The sequence below is a fragment of the Macadamia integrifolia genome, chromosome 7 (genome assembly GCF_013358625.1).
Source record: "Macadamia integrifolia cultivar HAES 741 chromosome 7, SCU_Mint_v3, whole genome shotgun sequence".
In the NCBI taxonomy this organism is placed as follows: Eukaryota; Viridiplantae; Streptophyta; class Magnoliopsida; order Proteales; family Proteaceae; genus Macadamia; species Macadamia integrifolia.
In genome coordinates, this window is record NC_056563.1 from 11023893 (window position 1) to 11045606 (window position 21714).

The 21714-nt window shown below is 40.2% G+C and overlaps 2 protein-coding genes across 4 annotated transcripts in view; one reads left to right on the forward strand and one right to left on the reverse strand.

The window, feature by feature from the left end:
• Window positions 1-6501, forward strand: part of LOC122084974 (DDB1- and CUL4-associated factor homolog 1-like) — a 60173-nt gene extending 53672 nt beyond the window's left edge. Inside the window, exons 12-14 of the mRNA XM_042653382.1 lie at window positions 3352-3470; window positions 3591-5205; window positions 5589-6501. Coding sequence (XP_042509316.1) covers window positions 3352-3470; window positions 3591-5205; window positions 5589-6230 — 2376 coding nt within the window. The 3' untranslated portion in view covers window positions 6231-6501. The remainder of the gene's footprint in view (window positions 1-3351; window positions 3471-3590; window positions 5206-5588) is intronic.
• Window positions 6502-7208: 707 nt separating this feature from the next.
• Window positions 7209-13208, reverse strand: LOC122083436 (uncharacterized membrane protein At4g09580-like). 3 transcript variants are annotated; one of them, XM_042651247.1, is made up of 5 exons: window positions 12506-13207; window positions 9741-10011; window positions 9481-9651; window positions 8086-8142; window positions 7689-7822 (listed from the first exon to the last, which is right to left on the reverse strand). In XM_042651247.1, exons 1-4 carry the CDS (start codon window positions 12766-12768, stop codon window positions 8110-8112), a joined length of 738 nt encoding a protein of 245 aa, XP_042507181.1. In that variant the 5' UTR covers window positions 12769-13207; the 3' UTR covers window positions 7689-7822; window positions 8086-8109. The 3 variants fall into 3 exon arrangements, with proteins under 3 accessions (XP_042507179.1, XP_042507181.1, XP_042507180.1); XM_042651245.1 differs by lacking the exon at window positions 8086-8142 and having other exon boundaries at window positions 7209-7822; window positions 12506-13205; XM_042651246.1 differs by lacking the exons at window positions 7689-7822; window positions 8086-8142 and adding an exon at window positions 8149-9151 and having other exon boundaries at window positions 12506-13208.
• Between the last annotated feature and the right edge of the window lie 8506 nt (window positions 13209-21714).

Here is a 21714-nt window from a genome sequence, read left to right on the forward strand (position 1 = left end):
CCGACTGATGCACTATGACCACCAAATAAAACACCTGAGTGAGCAAAATTGGAACCTGAAGGGACTGAATTGGCAGGAGTTGATGAATTGGAGGCCTTAAGCATACGTCTGAAAGCCTAGAGTTCCTCTTGGAAGAGTCCAATATCAGCTGCAGGGGAGTGTCCACAGTCTTAACCTGATGGGCTTTAGTTTTGGATAGACCCCGAGCACGCATTGCCTCAAAATCAACAGGTTTTGCATGGAGCTTCCAACAATTGGCCTTGGTATAGTATGGTTTGTGGCAGTGTTCACATTTAACAATCTCCTTATTAGAATCACCAGTTCGATTTGCTCCTTTAGAGGTAATAGTGGATCCAGTCTGTAGAGCTGATTTTTCAGTTGTAATAGTATGTAGCATAGAGATACGGTGACATTCCTCCTTATAAACCATAGCAAAGGATTGTTCCAGAGTAGGGAAGGGATATTTTCTAAGTACCTGAACACGAATCTGATCATACTCGACATTCAAGCCTGCCAAGAAATCATACACCCTAATTTTGTCCACATGTTTTGTGTAAATAGTACTGTCTTACAACATTTTTGGGATGATAATCTGCATAATGGTCGAATTCATACCATAGAGCTCGAAGTTCTACATAATATTTGGACATAGAGAGTTCCCGCTGGGTAGTGGTACGAACTTTCTTGCGAAGTTCAAATACCTGAGCATCATTCCCTAGTTGCCCATAAGTTCCTTAGCAGCAGCCCAAATCTGAGAAGCAGTATCTAATAGCAAAAATCCTAAATACTTTGTTGAATAGAACCAATCAAGTAAGACATTACCAATGAGCCATTAGTGACCCATTTATCCTGAGGGGTACCCTCATCAGAGGGGTTCTTCAATTTTCCTATAATGTGTCCAGTAAGGTCTCTACCAACAATGGTAAGATATGTAGATCTGGACTAGACGAGGTAATTAGTTCCGTCCAATTTCACAGAACTAGTGCCAAAAGGCATGTAGTCATTGTGACTTTGTCCATCAGACCCAGAGGTCATAGTAGTTAGTTCAGACATGATTGAACTAGTAAAAAATTGACAGTGAGAGAGAAATACTAGATCTTCAAAATCAACCGTCAGAAAGTGTCTATACTTGGATCGAATTACCTTGTAAAGGTAGTGATGTACTCCAAATAATATCATGCTTGATGAACTGTCGAGGTAAGCAAATTAGGGTTTTGGGAGAAAACCTAATTGTCAAAGAAGATGGGAGATTGATATAGAGACTTGGCAGATGGGGCCACAAGTTTGGTCGATCTCCTTTGTGATGGTGATGATGATCTCCTAAAAAATTCAGCCAATTTTGAGGAGGGAGTCCCAAAAATTGATTTTGTCAGGATTTTAGAGAAAACCTTTTTTTTTTTTTTTTTTTGCTCAAATCAATGTGTAGGTCTTGATCTTGTGGATAATGATGAGTCCTTCTAGGTAGCTGTACTTGATCTTCAAGAGGTAGAGATGTGTTCCTTAAAGAGGAAGAAACCACACTCCATAAAATAAAAGAATAAAAAATCGCAAAGAGTGAAGAACCCAAATTTTATTGCAAGGATTTTTTATGTTTTAGTTCATGAGGTAGGGTATAGGACAGCCACTAGATTCATGGAAATCACTTCATTAGTGTTGCCCTATGGTGGGTTAATGGGACAAAGGTAGGATAAGATGGAGGCTAACAAAGGTAATGGAAGGAAAAATGAAGGTCTACGGTTCTTTGAAGGAGAAGGGGCTTAGAACTTGAAAACCTAGATAAGAAATTAGGCTCTGATACCATGTTAACAGGAAAAATGGGAGAATGCTTGTGTGTCTTTCACTGATCACACAAGTCCTCTATTTTTAATATAAAGTCCTCATTAAATCATGATAGAGTCATGATAGGAGTACAAAACAAAACAAATAAAGTGTTAACCATTATACCCCCCATCCAGCCGCCCCACTAAAATTAGAGTCTTTGGAAGGGGGAAAAACCCCAATGTGCCCTTGCGGCACACTAATCCCTATTCCAACAGTTTGGCCACATGTCAAGTTTCAGCTCAATCGAAATTGGCCAAGTGGCAAACTAAAAGATTTCAGAATCCAGGAGTGCCAATGGGGTGTACGCCAAAATATGGAATATGGAGAGGGTGCATGCCAGTAGGGGGTGTATACCAAACCAAACCTTCCGCTATTATCCAATAGGGGAATCACCATATCATCCTACCACATTGCACAACTAATTGGGCCACCAAGAGAAGCTTGGCTACTCTGAACCATGTAAAGGACTCTCAAGAAATTACGGTTCTTTTAGGATTTAACAACTGTCTTTGTATTAAAGTTTTAATTTGTGCTAATTTCTATGAGTATTATTAAATATTTTCTGCTTTATAGTATAGCATGTTCTAATAGATAATTTACAATTATTTGAAAAACTGCATGCCTCACATCCCTTAGGGGTGTGCCTTGTGTCTCAGATGCCAGGAGGTAATTTTGTCCTTGATACATCTCGTGCCCTTAACAACTCTGGCACTAGTCCTGCACTTGTTTTTGGCTGCTGAAATTACAAGTGGAAAATCCACTAGATGGTGCATTTGACTGGGATGGAAGTGGAAACTTTATATGTATACAATCTAAGGAATTCTCCCAAGGTGTCAAGTATCGGTATTGGGCAGCATATCGGAAAGCCGGTTTTAAGAGACGTATGAGAGAGATGCTAGATATGCTTTGATACACATGGATTTGCTTATGATACAAGCAAATCTAGTGCTTTTAAGCACTGACACATAAAATAAGTACTTTAACAGTTAATTTTTTTTAACCAGTCTCAGGTTATCTCTGTCAGCATGGTATGTATGTGATTCAAATCTTCATTCCCAAGTGCACATTTTTGCCTGTTTAATCACTCGGTCATTTTTTATTATGGATGAGATCTACTTAGGTTTTTGGCCAACAAATCAGAGGAGAAAGAAGTTATTCTTGGAAAAATAGGATTTTTGGGTTATGGCCTCCTATTTATTGACTGCATTGGTCTTTATCGATCAGTTTTGTTTCAATACAATTTTGTACATAAATATTTTTATGTATCTGTTCTATATCATATCGACTTGGCCAATCTCGATATGTATCTTGCCATATTGGTTGATATGAATTGAGAGTTGACACCATGGTGCTCCATCTATCCAACAGAAATAGCTGTGCTCATCAAGAGATTCATATCAGAGTGCTTACCTAGATAGCGCTCTCTCTCTCTCTCTCATGAACAAAATTATGACTTGATTTTTGTAGTTTGTATATATGCTGAGCAATTATGAGAAAATCATTGTATAACTTACATTTATGCTTGTACAGATCGTCACAAATTCAGGGCGTGCAAGCTCACTGGCAGCCACAGATGCTGCCGCCCCTACTTTGAGGCGCATAGAAAGAGCAGCTATAGCTGCTGCCACTCCTATAACTTACCATTCCAGGTATTCTCCACTTTTTTTTGGCATTTACCATTCGATATATTTTCTACTTCTTTGTTTTGCATGTCAGTACTAGTTTGTTCATCTGTTTCTATTCACTCCATTTTTGTGTACTGATTTCAGGGAGCTTTTACTCCTCATACATGAGCACCTTCAGGCATCTGGCTTGACCAGTACTGCTGCTTTATTGCTAAAAGAGGCTCAGTTGATACCCCTGGCATCTTGGGCAACACCGCCTCCACTCCTACACCAAATTTACGTTCAAGAAACCCCACCCACTCAAATTCAGTGGCCATCTGGTCGTACTTCTTGTGGGTTTGTCTCAAATGCATCAAAACCAACAGCACGAGATGAGGATTCAAGCCTGAGTGATTCAGTAGTGAAGAAACCACTGATTTTCTCATCAAATGTCAGCTTTCAGTCAAGAAATCAGCCTCTGTCTAATCCACCATCAACCAGCAAGAGTTCCAGTACTTTGAAATATGCATCTGCAGCTTCTAGGGTATCAGATGCTTCAGCAGTGTCTGCTCTAAAGCCTTTTGCAGATGCAGAACTCCAGTTTAAGACTCCAATCGTGTTACCAATAAAACGAAAACTAACAGACTTCAAGGATGGTGGATTTGCTTCACCAGGGAAGCGACATGCAACTGGCGAGCATTTGTTCCAATCTCCAATATGCCAGACACCAATTACTGTCCATAGAAGTAGTCAACCGATGGATTCAGTTGGGTTGTCTGGTACACCAAGTTCTAGTCAGGGAGATCAGTTTGGGCGCTCAGCTGCAAGTGGGATTGTTACTGATAATTTGGATAATAGCCAACACAATATTAGTACCCCATTGGTCCCAGTAACTCCCTCTTCCTCCCTGCCTAGTCTTCTTGCTGACTCAGTACCTGGTGACACAGAACGAGTGACTCTAGACCATCTTGTGGTGCAGTATCTAGAGCACCAGCATCACCAATGCTCTGCACCTATAACCACTTTACCTCCACTTTCTCTTCTATACCCACATGTGTGTCCGGAATCAAGAAGAAATGTTGATGCACCTGCAAATGTGACTGCTAGGCTGAGCACACGTGGGTTCAGGAACCATTATGGTGGAATCCATGGAAACCATAAGGATCGTCAGTTTGTCTACAGCAGATTCAGGCCATGGCGCACTTGCCGGGATGATGCTACCCTCCTAACATGCATTGCTTTTCTTGGGGACTCCTCCCAGATTGCGACTGGCAGCCATTCTGGTGAACTCAAGATTTTTGACTCAAACAGTGGTATAGTTCTGGAGAGCTACACAAGCCACCAGTCACCAGTTTCACGTGTCCAGTCATCCCTCTGTGGAGATAGCCAGCTGATTCTCTCTTCTGGATCCTATGATGTGCGACTATGGGATGCATCTTCAGTTTCAGCAGGGCCCATGCGTTCATTTGAAGGTTGCAAGTCAGCACGGTTCAGCAACTCAGGGACCACATTTGCAGCCTTATCGTCAGAATCGACCAGGCGTGAAGTTCTCTTGTATGACATCCAGACCTTCAATCTGGAATTGAAGCTGTCTGATACCTCTACAATTTCTTCAGGCCTGGGCAGAGGGCACGTACAGTCCCTTATACATTTTAGCCCATCAGACACAATGCTACTGTGGAATGGGGTCTTATGGGACCGGCGGGATTCTGGCCCTGTTCATCGTTTTGACCAGTTCACTGATTATGGGGGTGGTGGATTTCATCCTGCTGGAAATGAGGTATGCATAAAGCTTTTTGTTCTCCAAATATTTTGGTGTGCATATTTTAAGTCTGAAAATCAGAAAATCTGAACTAGGATCAGCACTGAAGTTGGATAAATTCTTACATCTAAACATCTGTTAGGAGTCTTTATTTTGACTTGTTATCTATGTAATGAAATCTAGTCACAGCTCCTTTTGGTCTGATGGGAATACTTAAACCTGTCTTTCCCACCCAAGGAGGTTGCTCAGTTGGCAAAGACCAACACCTCAACATTAACAGGTCATGAGTCAACTCTCCTTGGGGCCTAATAAAAAAAATATAAAATAAAGAACCTGTCTTTCCTTCGTTAGGGAGTTGTACTGCTTATAATTGCTAATTGTCAACAACATAAAATGTGTAGGTTATTATAAATTCTGAAGTCTGGGATCTCCGAAAGTTTAAGCTTCTACGCAGTATACCTTCTTTGGACCAGACAGTTATAACATTCAATGGACGTGGAGATGTAATCTATGCAATCCTCCGGAGGAATCTTTTGGACATAACATCAGCAGTAAACACCCGGCGTGTCAGGCACCCTCTTTTTTCAGCATTTCGGACTGTGGATGCTATTAACTACTCAGACATAGCAACAGTCCCTGTTGATCGCTGTGTCCTTGATTTTTCAACAGAGCCAACTGATTCTTTTGTCGGTTTGGTATCTATGGATGACCATGAAGAGATGTTTGCTTCTGCTAGGCTTTATGAGATAGGACGAAGGCGGCCAACTGACGATGATTCTGATCCTGATGATGCTGAAACTGAGGAAGATGATGATGATAATGAGGACTCAGAAGCTGATGAGGAGCCAATATCAGGAACTGACCTGGATGCTGACATTGACAGTGATGGCAATGATATGAGCAATGACGATGATGATGATGGTGAAAGTATGGATGGGATGGATGAGGATGATGATGGGGATTTTGTCATTGACGATGTGGATTTCGATGCTGGTACAGGGATTCTTGAGATAACTGAGGGTGACGAAGAGGAGGATAGCTAGGTGGTTGGATCTTTCAGTAGTAGTTAGGAAGGGGATATTGACAAATCAGTTAGGGTTCTAAATGTCATATGTATTGTATTCATTGAATAGTTCAAAAGGTCTTGCATATTTGATGTAATTATTGTTTCGGGTTATCTGGTATAACTCAAGTGTCCGGGATGAAATTTATTCTGGAGTTGAGAGATGAGAAGGCGATGGGGATGTAAGAACATGTGTCCCTGTCTTTGGCCCGCATTTATTAATAAAAGCTTCAATCATATTCTTTGTATCAGTTAGTGGTCAAGTGCCATTTCTCAAGTTTTTTTAGTGGAAGGATTGAGGGAGTGAATTGATCCTCGCCAATCCCGAGTTAACCTGGCCAATACGTTAGGGGGAATCTGAAAGATGTGGTATCAGGGTTGATCCAGAGTTGAATAGGCCAATGCTATAGTGATCCCTTAGTTCATGATTCAGTCGTATTGTGAAACAACTCTTTGAGATCTTTTTCCCTCTTGGAAGATACACGAGTGATTCAATCAACCTATAAGTGAGTGGTTTCCCTCGTAGATATAAAGAAATTATTAGTAGCCAAGTTCTTTGAATCTGTCCTAACTTAATGAGATGGGGTTGGTTACATGAATCCAAACAAGACAAAGAAAAGGGAAAATAAAAATGAAAGGACTCTAAAACAGCCATAAATTAGAAGGCTCACAATTTACAAAATCTAAAGGATGATTTACATCAACCTCCCTCACGTTTGTCTATATTATGTCTTTCCCCCCCCCCTAAAAATTTACTTATTACATTTAAACCCAAAAACTAACACAGTAAAAAAACACATTTGGTGCGGTACTTGGTTGTTAATACAGCTTCACATTTAAATGTCGACGAAACAATATAACAATGTAATTGTGAAATAAGCACAAAATGTATTCGAATAAACCAGGCAAATATCCATATAGGATAGGAAATCCTCAAAATATGAGTAAATTCAAGAGATCACGATAAATAAGAGAGCTACCACCTTCATTGTAAACTTAAAATTCCAGTTGATATATCAACAAATGGAAAATGATGGGCTTTACAAAGCCAATGTGTTCAATGTAGTTACGCTTCTGCCTTCTCATCTGATGCAAGAAGGTGTAATGTGAAGACCTTTCTTGAAAAAAATTTGGCCACCCACAGATCTAAAATAACCACCCCTGTATTCTTTTCAATATATAATAACCCCATAATCAAGGGTGTGATTCAACTACTACATAGAGATAAATAAATAAATAAATAAAAGAAATCAAAAACAAGAGGAAAAAGAAGGGGTGAGATCAACTTGTATATCATGGAGCTTTTAGAAGGATGATTCCCCATTAAGATCCTGAACAGTCATGCTTAGGTCAGACAGCATCATGACTAGACTGGATCTGTTTTCTCCAGTCATGTACACTTGCAGATTGGGAAGGTCCAACAATCACACCTTTCAAATTTCATTCATATGTTCGCTTCCTCTTCAGGATGGTTGGAAGTATGGACACAGAACCGATGAGGAAAAGCACAGTCAAGGTCTTAATATCATATAGATCCCTAATTGACTTCAGATCTCCCAGAGCAAGACCAGCCTGATGAAAGTAGGAGAACAGGTTAGCCTTTTATGCAATGAACAATACATAAGAGAGAAGGGTTTCAGAGTTCCCTGTGTCAATTGTGCCTTTAGACAGTTATATTTCACCATTAACCGAATAAACCGTCATAATAAAACAATGCATGGAGAAACTTAAAAGACTGAAATACACTAAGATCCATGTCAAAAGAGGAAAGATAGAATGCTGCATTATGTGTCCAAAATTGGAATTAAAGCTTTGTGCATTTAGTTCTTCCTTACTTCTGATAACCCGTAATCAGGACCTCATACGTCAAAATTCAGAGCTTTGAAAATGGGCTGCAAGAGAGAAACACTGCCAGCCAGGCAAGCACAGTGCTCATTAATTCTTTAATCTTCTAAAAAAAAAAACAGAAAATTAATTTTAACTGGTTCCCTTTAACTTTCTTTCAATAATATATTTTCTAGCACATTAAAAGTTAAAAGTTTCTTCCAACATTTTTCCAAACTAGAATTCCAGTAGAGTTTCTCCCATGTCCCTGCCATTGTCCATAAGCCATGACCCAATTCCCAGGCAATTTTGCCAGATGTCTATGCCAGTACCACAATTACATATGTAAACAATATAGTCAGATGACAGATCAACAGACTTCACAGAGCCGTACAATACCAAAAGCATATGCAACTATCTTGAGCATCACAAAGTTATACAATTTAAGGGCGCAGGCCGAATATTATGTGCTTTATGTGAGCAATGAATAAGGTGGACAAAGACTGAAACGAAACTTTACCATGGAATTTATTTAGAAGGCCACTGGATCACAAAAGGTTCAATATAAACTATAAAGGGCATTACACCCATCACAAAAGAATTATGAAACAAATGCCTCTGAACCACTAGTAAACAGTGGAATGGACATCTTCTCCTCTCTTTTTTAACTTCGAGGTCGATGGGTGGGTGGTTGCGCCTAAACTAAAACATTTCACTAAACAAAAAAAAGGAGGGAGATAATGCCAGTATACAAGCAGTGAATGAGAACCTGAGAAAGACTGATCAGGAAAGAGCAATATACATGAAAAATCATTGAGGCTACTGCATCCCAATTCTCAAAAATAGTAGAGAGAAACTGATGCTTCTAAAGTCTGCCGAAAACAAAAATCACAGTGCTAGCAGAGGGAGTATAAGATTTCTCTTCAAATGTTCTGCTGTTCCCTTCGTTTCGAAGTGATCAGAATATAGCAGAAGGCAATTTTTCATAGAGATCCACTTTTGCAGCTAAAACTTCCTCCCTCCATGCTCCAATAGGGAATCCAAATTTAGGCAAGGGAAACCTAAAACATTGAAGACCTCCACAAGAGGGATGAAAACCTAAGCAACATATAATTTACTGACCAAATAATAATAGAGAAGCAACATAAAAGTTAATTACATTCACCAGATACTGGTAACTTACTTACAAAGACAAGAAATGTTAACTAGTGCCCAGTAAATGGATGCAAGACATATTTCTCACAAGATGAATGTGAATGCAATGAAAATAAATTTCAAGGAAACAAATAACTAATAATCTTAAGAACAAGAGGCAAAAAATTTCCATTTTATGGACAAAATGATAAATAATGAAATAGAAAATCTCATCGCTTGATGAGATATGGAATGACTGGAAAAAGACTTACTCTGACAGTGATATATGAAGCTGGAATAAGGCCAACTAATGTTGCCAAGAAAAACACATTAAAAGGTATATCTACCACCGGAGATGCCAAATTAATAAATGTGTTAGGCAAAGTGGGAGTTATCCTCAGAAAAAGCATGTAATTCAGCAGCTTTTCCCTACGCTTCGCTATCTGAAATGCACAAATTTCAAGTGAGGAAGTAGTAAAAGTTTTAATACATGGTCATTGGACATAGTTTTAAAGAAAAGAAAATCAAATACCTCTGCCTGGAAAAACCTCAATCTTTCAGGCCATAGCCAGTTAATTAAAGGTCTCCCAATTAACTTAGACAGGAAATAGCAACATGATGCCCCAGCTGTGGCATTGAAGACTACCAAAACCAGGCCTTTGATCACACCAAAAAGGGCACCAGCAAGCAATGACATGAAGATTGTTCCAGGAATCATAAATGTCTGCATGAAGATGTAAGTCGAACAGTAACCTAGAATGAACTGTCCTTGGTAGTCTTTTGCATAAGTTGCAAGATTATCCCTAGAATAATAAGAAACAAAGAAAATAACGAAAATCATCATGTATTCAAATATGTTAACAATGAAACAAAAACCATTAGCCAAATTAAAAAATAAAAGAAAGAAATGAAACAAATCCATCTATATAATATAAATAGATTAATTTCTTTTAAGGCAGGGGGTCTGAAATATCATGTCATGGAACTTAAACCGTGCAACTGTAACAAAAATAAGAAGAAACTTGGTACAACAGAAGCCAGTTACACCCTTAAAAAAAGAAAGTTCCTCTATATGAATTAATAAAAAAATTTCAAACAGTAAAAAAGACAGATAGATTGCATTAGCAGTTGCAGTTGTGAACCTCCAACTATAACAGTGCTAAACAGTATCGTACAATTAAATGCTAACATTAACCTGTTCAAAATCCTCTTCTTCCATCACTTTATACAAACATGAATTAGTGCAAGTTATGAGAATAAAAATATAAATATCAAGCTATCTAATGGGATGAAGCACTTAAAATGTCACAAGACCCCAAAAAAGAATAAGTACCCATTACAACCACCCTCATTCAACCATATCACTGGAAAAATCTTTTTCCTTCAAGCAGTTCAGCTTCACCAAAGAAATTGACATTGCTCTTCCATCCCTTTAACAAGTCCTATTGGAAAATCCCAGGTTTTCCTTGGGGTCATTAAGTATGATATGATATATGAGAATGAATATATCATTTAAGTCATCCAACCTTCAAAACCAGAAAGGAACAACTCTTTACATCCTGAAGCACATGAAATAAAGCAGATTCGAAATGAATCTGAGGATACAGCAGCCATCCAACAGTGACTGAAAACAAAAATCATCGCATAGAAGTATTGATTCTTCCTTCTCATATTTTCTCCTTTTGTTCTTTTTTGTTCCCATAGGTGTCAAATTTGGCAAAGAAGAGGGTATGTTCCCAATCTGATAAACTCTAAGAGTTAATGCAATGCAAATACACTTTGAATGTGTGAGCTCTCTTCTACCTAGTGATTGTTGGGGTATGACATCTTGTATTCCATCGCAGTTTAATCCAAGAAGTACTAGTGATCTTTCCCAGATAACAGAGGTCCCTCTTACCGTTAAGTGGGCTGTGGAGGTTGCAAGCTCCCCACCCGAATTTTTTATTTGGGACTCGTTTACTGAGGCAATTTTGTAATTTTTGGTACTAGGGTTTTGCTATATATTTGTAGAGAGGATTCCTTCTCTGTAAGTAATCTAAGAGAGGTGTGAGGACGAACGCTATAACCTTATTTTCCATTGATAGTGAAGCAGAATCTCATCTTATCGTGAACGTAGGCAAATCTGGATGAATCATGTAAATGTGTTCATTGTGTGATTGTTTGTTCTTGTTTTCCCATTCTTTTTTGCATCGTTTTAGGGTTACGTTTCTACATATATTACCTCACTCTTTTTTGCAAAGATCATAAGCACAAGACACAACAAGAAGTTATTGAACAAAGAAAACAACAATTACAAATATACTCTCCTACCGTTCACATTTAGCATTCCAATACTAGAAGATCCATGCTCTTTTAATTCTTAGAGCCCCCAGGTCTTCAGATAAGTGTCAACAATTTCTTATGTCTATCCACGCAGTTCATGAACCATCTCCAATGTTTGACCCAATTCTTAGGATTAATATCCCCTTTTCTATCCACTCATGTTTATAAACTCCGTGGATATTTAGTTTGCCAAACAAAAGAAATAGGATAACTTCTTTTAGGGATGAAACGACAGTACAACCAAAGCCTATAATGTCGCTATTCCTCTTTCCCTATGTATCCAGAAGTCAAACTCAAAATTGTTGAATAAAGCATAAGTGTCTTGCACAATCCACAACAATAAAATAGGTGCGTTTCAACTTTAAACAAAGTTTCTTCCACATTTTTGTAGTGTTTATGTAATCTATGATTGCTTTCCTGAAGAAATCACACCATTAGAAGTTTAGAACCCCTCCTATCAATGTCACATTGCAATTCATAATATCCTGCCAGCTATTTCCTAGGAATAGATCCTGCTATGGCATCAACTTTATAAAATATTCCATTACCTCTTCCTTAAAAAGGAGTAAGGACCCCAATCATACATGACCCACATCAACAGATGCAGTTGAAATTTCCAAGTAACAAAATAAAAAAGCTAAATTCTAGGAAGAAAAGTTATAAAATTTCATCAATTTCTTATTACCATGTGAAACTGAGATGCTACGTTAATGTTTCTAATTAGTAATTACAAATATAAAAAGTAAAAAAATCATCGCAGTTTGCATTTAGAATATTAACAGCTTGAATGGCAAGTGATGCTAAGAGTTGTGACCAACAAATAACATAACTGTTACTAGGACAAAATATAATCGATTAGCCAAAAGAAATAGATTTTTTTCCCCTTCTTTTTGAAAGAAACCGAATAGGAAAAACTGATCTATAACTCAAACTTTCAACAAAGCAGAAAGATAAAGTCTTTGAAGTGGAACTCACTTGAGAACTCGGAGATCTGAAATAGAGCGAGGCAACTTGATCTTGCCATACTCGGCAGCCGGCATGGTGACATAGACACAAAAGAGACCGATAGAGAAAAGCAAAAAAACACTAACAGCAACAACCAACTCCCATTGCGACAACGGAAATCTACCGTCCAATTTCGCAGAAATGGGTTTCTTACTCGTGGGTGAATCCTCTTTCGCATTCTCTTCGTCCCTCTGCCTCCCAGTATCGATTACAATACTCCTCGGAGCAGCCATCACGACAATGTACTAACAGTAAGCGAGGAGCACCAGGAAGCTTTACCCCTCATTATACGCGAAGATCATGGAGCCTATAGAAACCCAATCCAAGTCTAATTCAAATCGCAAAAGCTCTATACTACATTCCGTTAAACCCGGAACAAGCATCCCAAGAATTCCGCTAAAAACGAAAGAATAAATCGAATTTCCGACATTCTTAAGCAAGAACAAAATCAATCCGATCCCGCCACGGAAAAATCTTCCAAGTTCCAACAGAAGTAGATGGAATTTGATTGGGAAACCCTAGCTACTCTGAAGAAACAGCAGTGGGGAAAGGTGGAAGTTTAGTTGTCCAGTTGAGAGGAAACCCTTCGAGGCTTCCAAAGCCGACAATCTTAGATCGGGAGGATCGGTTTCGATTGGGGTGCTTACGCACGGTTGAAAAAAGATGTCCAAAACGAAAAAGAGAACAAGGGGGGGTTTTTCCGCAAAAGAAGTCATGACAGTTTTTTTTTTTTTTAAGTAATTCCGTATATTGAAGAAAAATAAGAAATACAAAAAGAGGCAATTTCACCTACCCCCTTTAGACTTTGGACAGACCTAAAGAAAGGTGGAGAAGTCCCTTAACAAATATGATGGATCCTGCATAATGCAATGAAAAGATTATACAATTATTCACCCATTACAATACTTCCTCAAATAAATAGTACGATTAGCATCTAAGTCCACTAGACTTTGCAGGTCTTGTGAAAAATATTCGGGTCGAATAGTAATTTCATCATCTCCTGTATCATATGTAGCCATAAAGTCAACTGTAATATTGACTTCCCTCCACATATGTAGTTTCTCTTTCCTTCCAAATTCCTTTGGTAGATGAAGAATCTTGCTTTTAAGAGTTTGGATCTCCCATGGTCCTTCAATCTGACCAATTATGATATCCACAGTTACCTTCGAGTATGATCTAATTGATATATGCAAAAGATTCAATTCTTTATACAATTCAGCCCCCTTTAGAATTGCCATGAGCTCCATATATAAGACTGACTTTGCCACCCCTTTTCCTGCAAAAGCCAGAATAGGTTGTCCACTACTGTCCTTTATAATTTCACTATAACCAGCCCTCTCCTGTGTGAGAGAACCATCACAATGGATTGTGCACATTTGATCTGATGGAGGTACCCATTGACAGGTTTTTGTGGATATACTATTCCATGTAACACAAAGTCTTGAAGAAATTTAACAAATGAGAGAGAGATGATGGTCATCGTCCCAAAAAAAAAAAAAAAAAAAAAGCGATCAATGGTCATCAAATATAGTTATCAGGGGGTGTAAGTTTGACACTATGAGCTCGGCCCCGCCTTGGCTTGCTCTTGAACCTAGAGCATGGTCTCAAGTATTGATATCGTATCCTTTACTTAAAAAAAAAAAAGTATTGGTATCGTATCAGCCATATTTATTGTATTATATTGGTATCGATTGAAACCAATATTTAAATTCTAAATCGATTACTCGTATTGTTTGAGGAGTAAAACTGATCGATATTCACCAATCAATTTAATCTGAATTGGTATCGATATCGATATCGATACCATCCACTAAATCCATGACCTAGAGCATTTGGGTTGGATTTTCAAGCCTAAGGCAAGATTAGGTAGAGGCGAGAGCAGGCTAGGGTTGAGGCCATGGGTTAAGTCTGGTCCTGTTTTAGGTTGTACTTGGAAATAATTTTGTGCTTAAACATGTGTTGAGGCATTGGATTTTATTTTTGTTTTGTTTTGTTTCTATTTTTTATTTTTTTTGTTTTTGTTTTTTCTTTTAATAGTCCGAAGAATTGACTTAATTTTTCAATGTATCCTGAATGACAAAACAAGGTCAAGGCCATCCCGCTTGGTCCAATCAGAATCAATCATGGTGGGCTTGGGCTTGGCTTTGCTAAGCATAGCAACTTTAGTATTGGGTTGAGATTTTTAGGCCCTAACTCAGGACCAAGGTGGGTTTGGGCAAAGCTACGGGATCCAGGGTTGAGCCAGGGTTGTGCTGAGGTTTTAAAAAGCACAACCTAATCTAACCCTATTGCAGTAGGTTGAGTAGTTTTTTCTTCTTTGGTGCAAGGTCCACCCTAGGGCCAGATAAGGCCCAACTATGGCAGATAAGGGACCTATGACGGCTAGCAAAGGGCCATTGAGCCACACTTTTGGGGAGGGGGGAGGAGGGTCAAACTAGGAACCTTCCTTGGACTTACCCTGTAGCCCAATTACCTAATTGCCTACCACTGGGCTAAAAGCTCATCTCACAAGTAGGTTAAGTAACTGAAGAACAATAGTAGAGTGAAAATGAATGAGAGGACAAGAGAATGCTACTCGCTTGCACAATCATTGCACCAACGATGGCATCTTCAGTGCATGGGTGGGGGAAGCACAATCATTTCGCTCCCACCTATGTCTAGATGCAAACACACGTAAACATGTAGCTTTCTTTTTACCATGAATTAAATAATAAGTAGGTTGTATGGGTTAAAACTGTCAAATTGAATAGGAATAATGGGAGGGTTGGTTGACTAGGTTCCTCTTCGAGTTTGAGTAATAGAGTATGGGCCTCAACTCTTAAGTTGCAAAGTCTATACTATTGGGAGGAGTGTTGCATTGCCTGGTTCTCTATTTCCCCAACTGTGGGGCCCTCTATATGGATTGAGTCCACTTCTGATCCTCATAGGGGAGATAAATTTCTCTCCTTGACATTGGTAAGTTACCATATGTACATCAAATCGGATACCAAACAAAGTGTTTTCTATGGGAGGCTGTAATTTCTGTGAGTGCATGAGGACCAATGGGAGCAGGAGACGAAGCTTCCACATAGATGTCATTTTCCTTTCTTGGGATGTGTGCTGGTCATGTCACCCCCATGTGCGATACACAAGGGCCACAGTCCCCATTAGAAATATATTTCCTTTATTTCTTTATGGGACAAAGTTTTTTGTTCGAGAGCAACCCCTGTGTCTGTGGCATGGGGATACGTGATAATCACTGTGTCCCTCCTGGGGGTGCACAACCCTAGGTCTTGGAAGAGGGACCACTCTTAGACAAAAAAATACTTGCCCTTTCTTTATTCAACCCATGGTTCCACCCTTTTTTTTTTTTTTTTTTAAGGAAAAAAAGTTGTCCAATTTGATCGAGTACACACTATAGCCTACTCGCGTACAAGGAGAGAAAAAAACAGGTCCTAACCTGTAGATGACCATTCATGGCCGGTTCCAACAAGTAAAATGTGTCATTTTTTTGTCTTAGATCTACACAATAATGGATGCCATTGAGAGAATGTCCTATGCGCTTAGAAGAATATACAGATCAATGGGGAAATATTAATTAAGTGGAGAAAATGACTTTACAGTTCATTGAACTCTTAGTTTTATATTAGCTATTCCGAATTCTTGGAATTTATAAATTCTATTTTTTATTCTTATTGTTTTATTTTGATTCTATTCTATATTCTTATATTAATTTTCTTCCTTATTTTAAATTAATATTTATGGGAGAGGGTTTCCTTTCACGCCCCATTTTCTGATGTAGGCATCTGAGAGTTTCTCCTTTTCGAGTCTTCCAATTGGGGGGAGGTGGGGAGGGGACCTATTCTATATGTTTCAGTATCCTAGATGAACAACGAAATGTGAGAAGACATGCAAAAAAGTGATCCACATATTGGTGTCATATAGCAATAGAGGGGAAAAATAACCCGATGACACCAAAGTGGGGATTTCTTCCCACGTCCTCTCACATAATAAATAGTGCGATCCACATTAATACTATCTTTCTTCTCATAAAATGTAGGTTTCCTGCTAAAAACTTCCGTTTCCCTCCTTGTCATTGATGTGGTTTTCCAGTCTAATATCATGGGAAACCTCTCCCCTTTTTATGAAATAGCTTCCATAGGACTGCTTTTTTAAAGTAGTAGCATCATCTAGGGGTGTAAATTTGGCATAATCCAAGGTTCATAAAAAATTTTGAAGGCTTGGGTTTGATTGGATTCAGAATCCTCGGCTTGAAGTTACACAATTCTGGCAGGCTGGATGGCGCCTAAACAACATGCAGGTCTCAGACTGCACATTTAGCATAGGTAAGTTCATCTTAGTGGCCCACCAATTATAAAATACAGTAAACTACCCTCGGATTGAGAATGAACAATCTAAATTGTAACATTTTCAAAGTTTAAGTTAATCAAATTCAATCATATACCCCATCAAAATGCATGTATGTCCATCCACTCCAACCGTTACTGGACATCTCGGCAAACTCCAAATGGGCTGAAATTTGAATAGGATACCTAAGAGGCTATCTGTACTTTGATCTCGTGGTAGTTTGTGGATGTTTTTTGTTTCCCTGGTGCATTGCCCAGGTCTTGTATTATTCTTATAATTTTCATTTTTTAAGACAAAGTATCTTTTAGCAAAAAAAGTAATAATGTAATATCAAATTTATTGAAAAGGAAAAGGAAAAACAATGTACAAACACTAGGGAGATACCCTCTTAAGCCACTCAAAGACATGCCTTCCAAGCGCCAGGGGGACCCAAAGAACCTTAAGACCAACAAGGATCAAATATTGATCCACATTGAAAAACCCTAAGGGATGGCCCAAAAGAGGACTGGACACTAAATACACAGAGAACTGAACTATCTAGAGGACCATAAGAAATGAACTCCCTAATTCTCCACAAGGTATTTATTCCTAGGGTTGTCACACCCCTAAGGAATGATTATGACAACAAATCATAAGGCAAAGTACACTTTGGTAACATTCATTCATGAGATACATGAATGATGTTCCCGGGTTGACACTGAGAGGGGGGTGACTCATTGGTTCCAAAAATTTCTTTATTTGCAACCCAACAAAAAAATTCCACTGTGCAGTTCTAGATTGGTCGGGGCAATCCCGTAATTACCAATCACGTAAACAACGACACGTCCACCTCACACCACAATGTGGCTAGGTTTACCAGACAATGTCCCACCACTCTGCACAACACGCACTTCAAATATATGTAGAAAAATAAATGCGAGATAATAACACCAGATATACGTGGTTCAACCAAAGTGCCTACTCCACCGAGGAATACCCATATAGGGTTTCGTATTTTTTCAATACTCAACTTTTTCAACTACTACAACGGTCCAGGAACTTATTCCTGCTTCAATCTGAGATGCAACTCAAACAAGGGCAACAACCCCACACCCTAAACAAGCCCCAACTTGCTAGGTTCACAATTTTAAATCAATAAAATCTCAACCCAATACATCATTGATCTAGAGTTTCTCAACAATTAATAGACTCTAGAATGCCAAAATAGGGATTTCAGATACGGATTACCTCAGCCTGTGTAATCCCGTTGATGATCGCTCACTTGACATATAAAAGGAGACTTGAACATGCTCAAACCATCAACATCTCAACCTTTTGGATCTCTCTCTCTCAAGGTTGCTTCTCTTCCTCTCTCTCTCTCTCTCTCTCTCTCTCTCTCTTTCTCTTTTTATTGTAGAAAATAAAAAAAACAACTTGAAGAAGCTAGATTCTGTCGAGTGGATCGATTAAGCATGAAAGAATCCTCCTTGATCTGAAATTCTATTCATTCTTGGGCCCTCTTCATTTCGCTACTGTCCATGTGCGTGAAAAAGAATCCAATCTGAAGTCCACTTCCCAATCTTTAGTGCTTGAACATGTGGTAGACTCTTGCTATCCTCTCTTCTTTGTAATAGCTTCACTTTCTTCTTCTGGCTGAATCCAACACTTGGCAGTTGCTGCACATGAATGAGATAAGAAATCTAGACTTCATCTTCAAATAAAACTGTTGTAGAAACCTTGCTGAATTCACGTTGGTTTCTAGCACTTTTACTCCTAATTTGAACCAATTTTTAGTCTCCAATTCAGCAACGTGTTTATTTCTAACTCCTTTAAATCTTGCTGTATTTTACTCATGCGAGAGCCAATCCCATCTCAATTGTTTATATTTGGAATTCTATACCAACCACCCATGAGCTTTGAGAGTTCTAATAAAACTCAATTTATTTTTCTTTAAACCGAGCCCAACTCTAATTACCTCATCAACTCATGTGCTTTGCTAGTTCTCAAAACCAAGAGGTTGTTGATGCTGCCATACACTCCTTGTCATAGTAGAACTCTTATTGTATTTACGATTTTAAATTAAAGAGGTTACTCAAAAGAGAGACACATTCAATCTTGCTGGCCCATTGCATATACATAATGCTATCTGTAACCGTAAAAAATCACCCAAAGGAGCTAAACCTGCACAAGGACAGATGGCAGAGGCCCGGAGTTATCCCTCGGGTTAGTCCTCCGACACCCAAGTTAGAGACTGGTGGAATAGTGTTTTCACAAGAGTAATGGTGTGTTGACCTACCTCTCCCCTCCTTTCGGACCCTCTCTTATAGTGCTTAGGGTCTAGGGTTTCCTTTTTGGGAGTCCCCCTCAGGTTCGACTTTTTCCCTTCCCGAGTCCTACTCGGATACGTGTTATTCCCCCTATAGGGAATATTCCCTATTCGGGTATCTTCTTCTCACGTGGTTTTTATGGTTAGAATTCTTACGACCTCTATCAAGTGGGTGACATGTGTCCTTCTTTTGGATACCACATGTTCTTACCTTACAAGGTGATTAATTGGGTCGTATCGCAGCCCCCTTACTTCCACTAGGAGGGTCTTTCAGTGGAAGTGACTTCCTTCCTCTTTTGTGTTCCCCTTCAACCTTCAGTCACAACCTTCATCTTGAAACCAAGACCTCCGATCAGGTCCACAGCCTTAACCAGAGCCCCAACCGAGGTTTTGACCTTTGATCAGGTTCGCTCAGCCTTGACAGAATCCCAAACGGAGGCGACGACCTTCGATCAGGTCTGCTCGGCCTTATATAGAGCCCCCAATAGAGGTTTTGACCTTCGGTCAGGTTCGCTTGGCCTTGACTGGAGCCCCAACTTAGGTGGTGATCTTCGATCAGGTCTGTTCGGCCTTAGCCTAGAACCCCCAACCGAGGTTTTGACCTTCAGTCAGGTTCCCTCAGCCTTGGCCAGAGCCCCCAACCGAGGTTTTGACCTTCGGTCAGATCTGCTCGGCCTTAGTCCAGAGCCCCCAACCTAGGTGGTGACCTTCGGTCAAGTCTACTCGATCTTAGCCCAGAGCCCCCAAGTAAGGTTTTGACCTTCAGTCAAGTTTGCTCGGCCTTAGCCAGAGCCCCCAACCGAGGTTTTGACCTTTGATCAGGTCTGCTCGGCCTTAGCCGGAGCCCCCAACCGAGGTTTTGACATTTGGTCAGGTTCGCTTGGCCTTGGCTAGAGCCCCCAATCGAGGTTTTGACCTTCGGTCAAGTCTACTCGGCCTTAGCCGGAGCCCCCAACCTAGATGGTGACCTACGATCAGGTCTGCTCGACCTTAGCCCAGAGCCCCCAACCGAGATTTTGACCTTTGATCAGGTTCGCTCGGCCTTGGCCAGAGCCCCCAACCGAGGTTTTGACCTTCGGTCAGGTCTACTTAGCCTTAGTCGGAGCCCCCAACCTAGGTGGTGACCTTCGATCAGGTCTGCTCATCCTCAGCCCAGAGCCCCCAACTAAGGTTTTGACCTTTGGCCAGGTTCGCTCGGCCTTGGCTAGAGTCCCCATTTGAGGTTTTGACCTTTGGTTAGGTCTATTCTGCCTTAGTCGAAGCCCCCAACCTAGGTGGTGACCTTTGGTCAGGTCTACTCAGCCTTAGCCCAGAGCCCCCAACTGAGGTTTTTCTCTTTGGTCAGGTTTGTTCAGCCTTGGCTAGAGCCCCCAACCGAGGTTTTGACCTTCGATCAGGTCTGCTCGGCCTTTACGACGCGTCGCTCGTGTCTCTGACTCGAGCGACATGTCACTCGTGTCTTACCTGGAGTGCCTCGGGAATCAGCATTGATGACGTGTCGGGGTTATTAATGGCCTTGAGTAATCGGATAGTCATTACCTTGCCTATATAAAGTGAGACCCCCTAATTTTTGTCACTCTTCTCAGAGCCATCAACCTTCGATCTAACACTCTTTCCTTCATCTTCGATTTTCCTCATCCATCATCATCAGTGAGTTCCATGTCTAGTTCATTTGGTAGTAGGCCCTCGTCCTCTGAGGGGACCATCTCTAACCCGAGACATCGTAGTCCCAGATGTGTTTGAGGCATATCCTCGGGTTCGTCCTCAGAGTCCCATTCGTCTCGTGTTTCCTCCTCCACTGCTACACCTCGTGGATCTGTAGGTGGTCCGAGCATAGAAGATATTATGGAAGGGGTTCTTGAAACCCAAGCCCAGATGAATGAGTCTCTTCCTGTAGAGGCTAGGGACATAGTATCTACTATGTCCGAGGTAGAGCTTGATGAGCTTAGGGTGTCCTATAGTATCCCAAGTGAATTCGACCTTCGGCTCCCAAGGCCCACTGACAGGGCCAGTTATAGGAGCCTAGGTGAACTTTGCTTCTACCGAGATGCCTTCAAGGCAAGGCTCTGGCTTCTGCTACACCCTTTCTTTAGTTAAGTATTTTGGCACTATGGCATCTGCCCATCCCAGCTGACTCCGAATAGGTGGTGGTAGATCCTTAGTTTTATAGTGTACTTCTGTCGGATTCAGAGGCCCATCTCCCTTCCTCTTTTTCTCAATTGTCTATCCCTTGGAGCCAGTAAAGGGGACTCAGGATGGTATTACTTCAGCCCTTGGAAGGACATTAGGTTGTTGAATGGGTATCCTTTGTTGATCCACGGTTGGAAGCACAAGTATTTCTTTGTGAAATTGTCCAAGGGTTTCCCCATCGGCAATGTCTGGGACATTCCCGACCTGAAGGATGTTAATTTCATGCTTGCCCTCTTCGGGGTGGACGCGGAGTCAATGGAATTGGCAAAACTCAAGCCCCGGAGTCCACCAGTCGAGTCCGATAGTCTTCAATCGGACGTCGTCTTGTTTTGGTTCA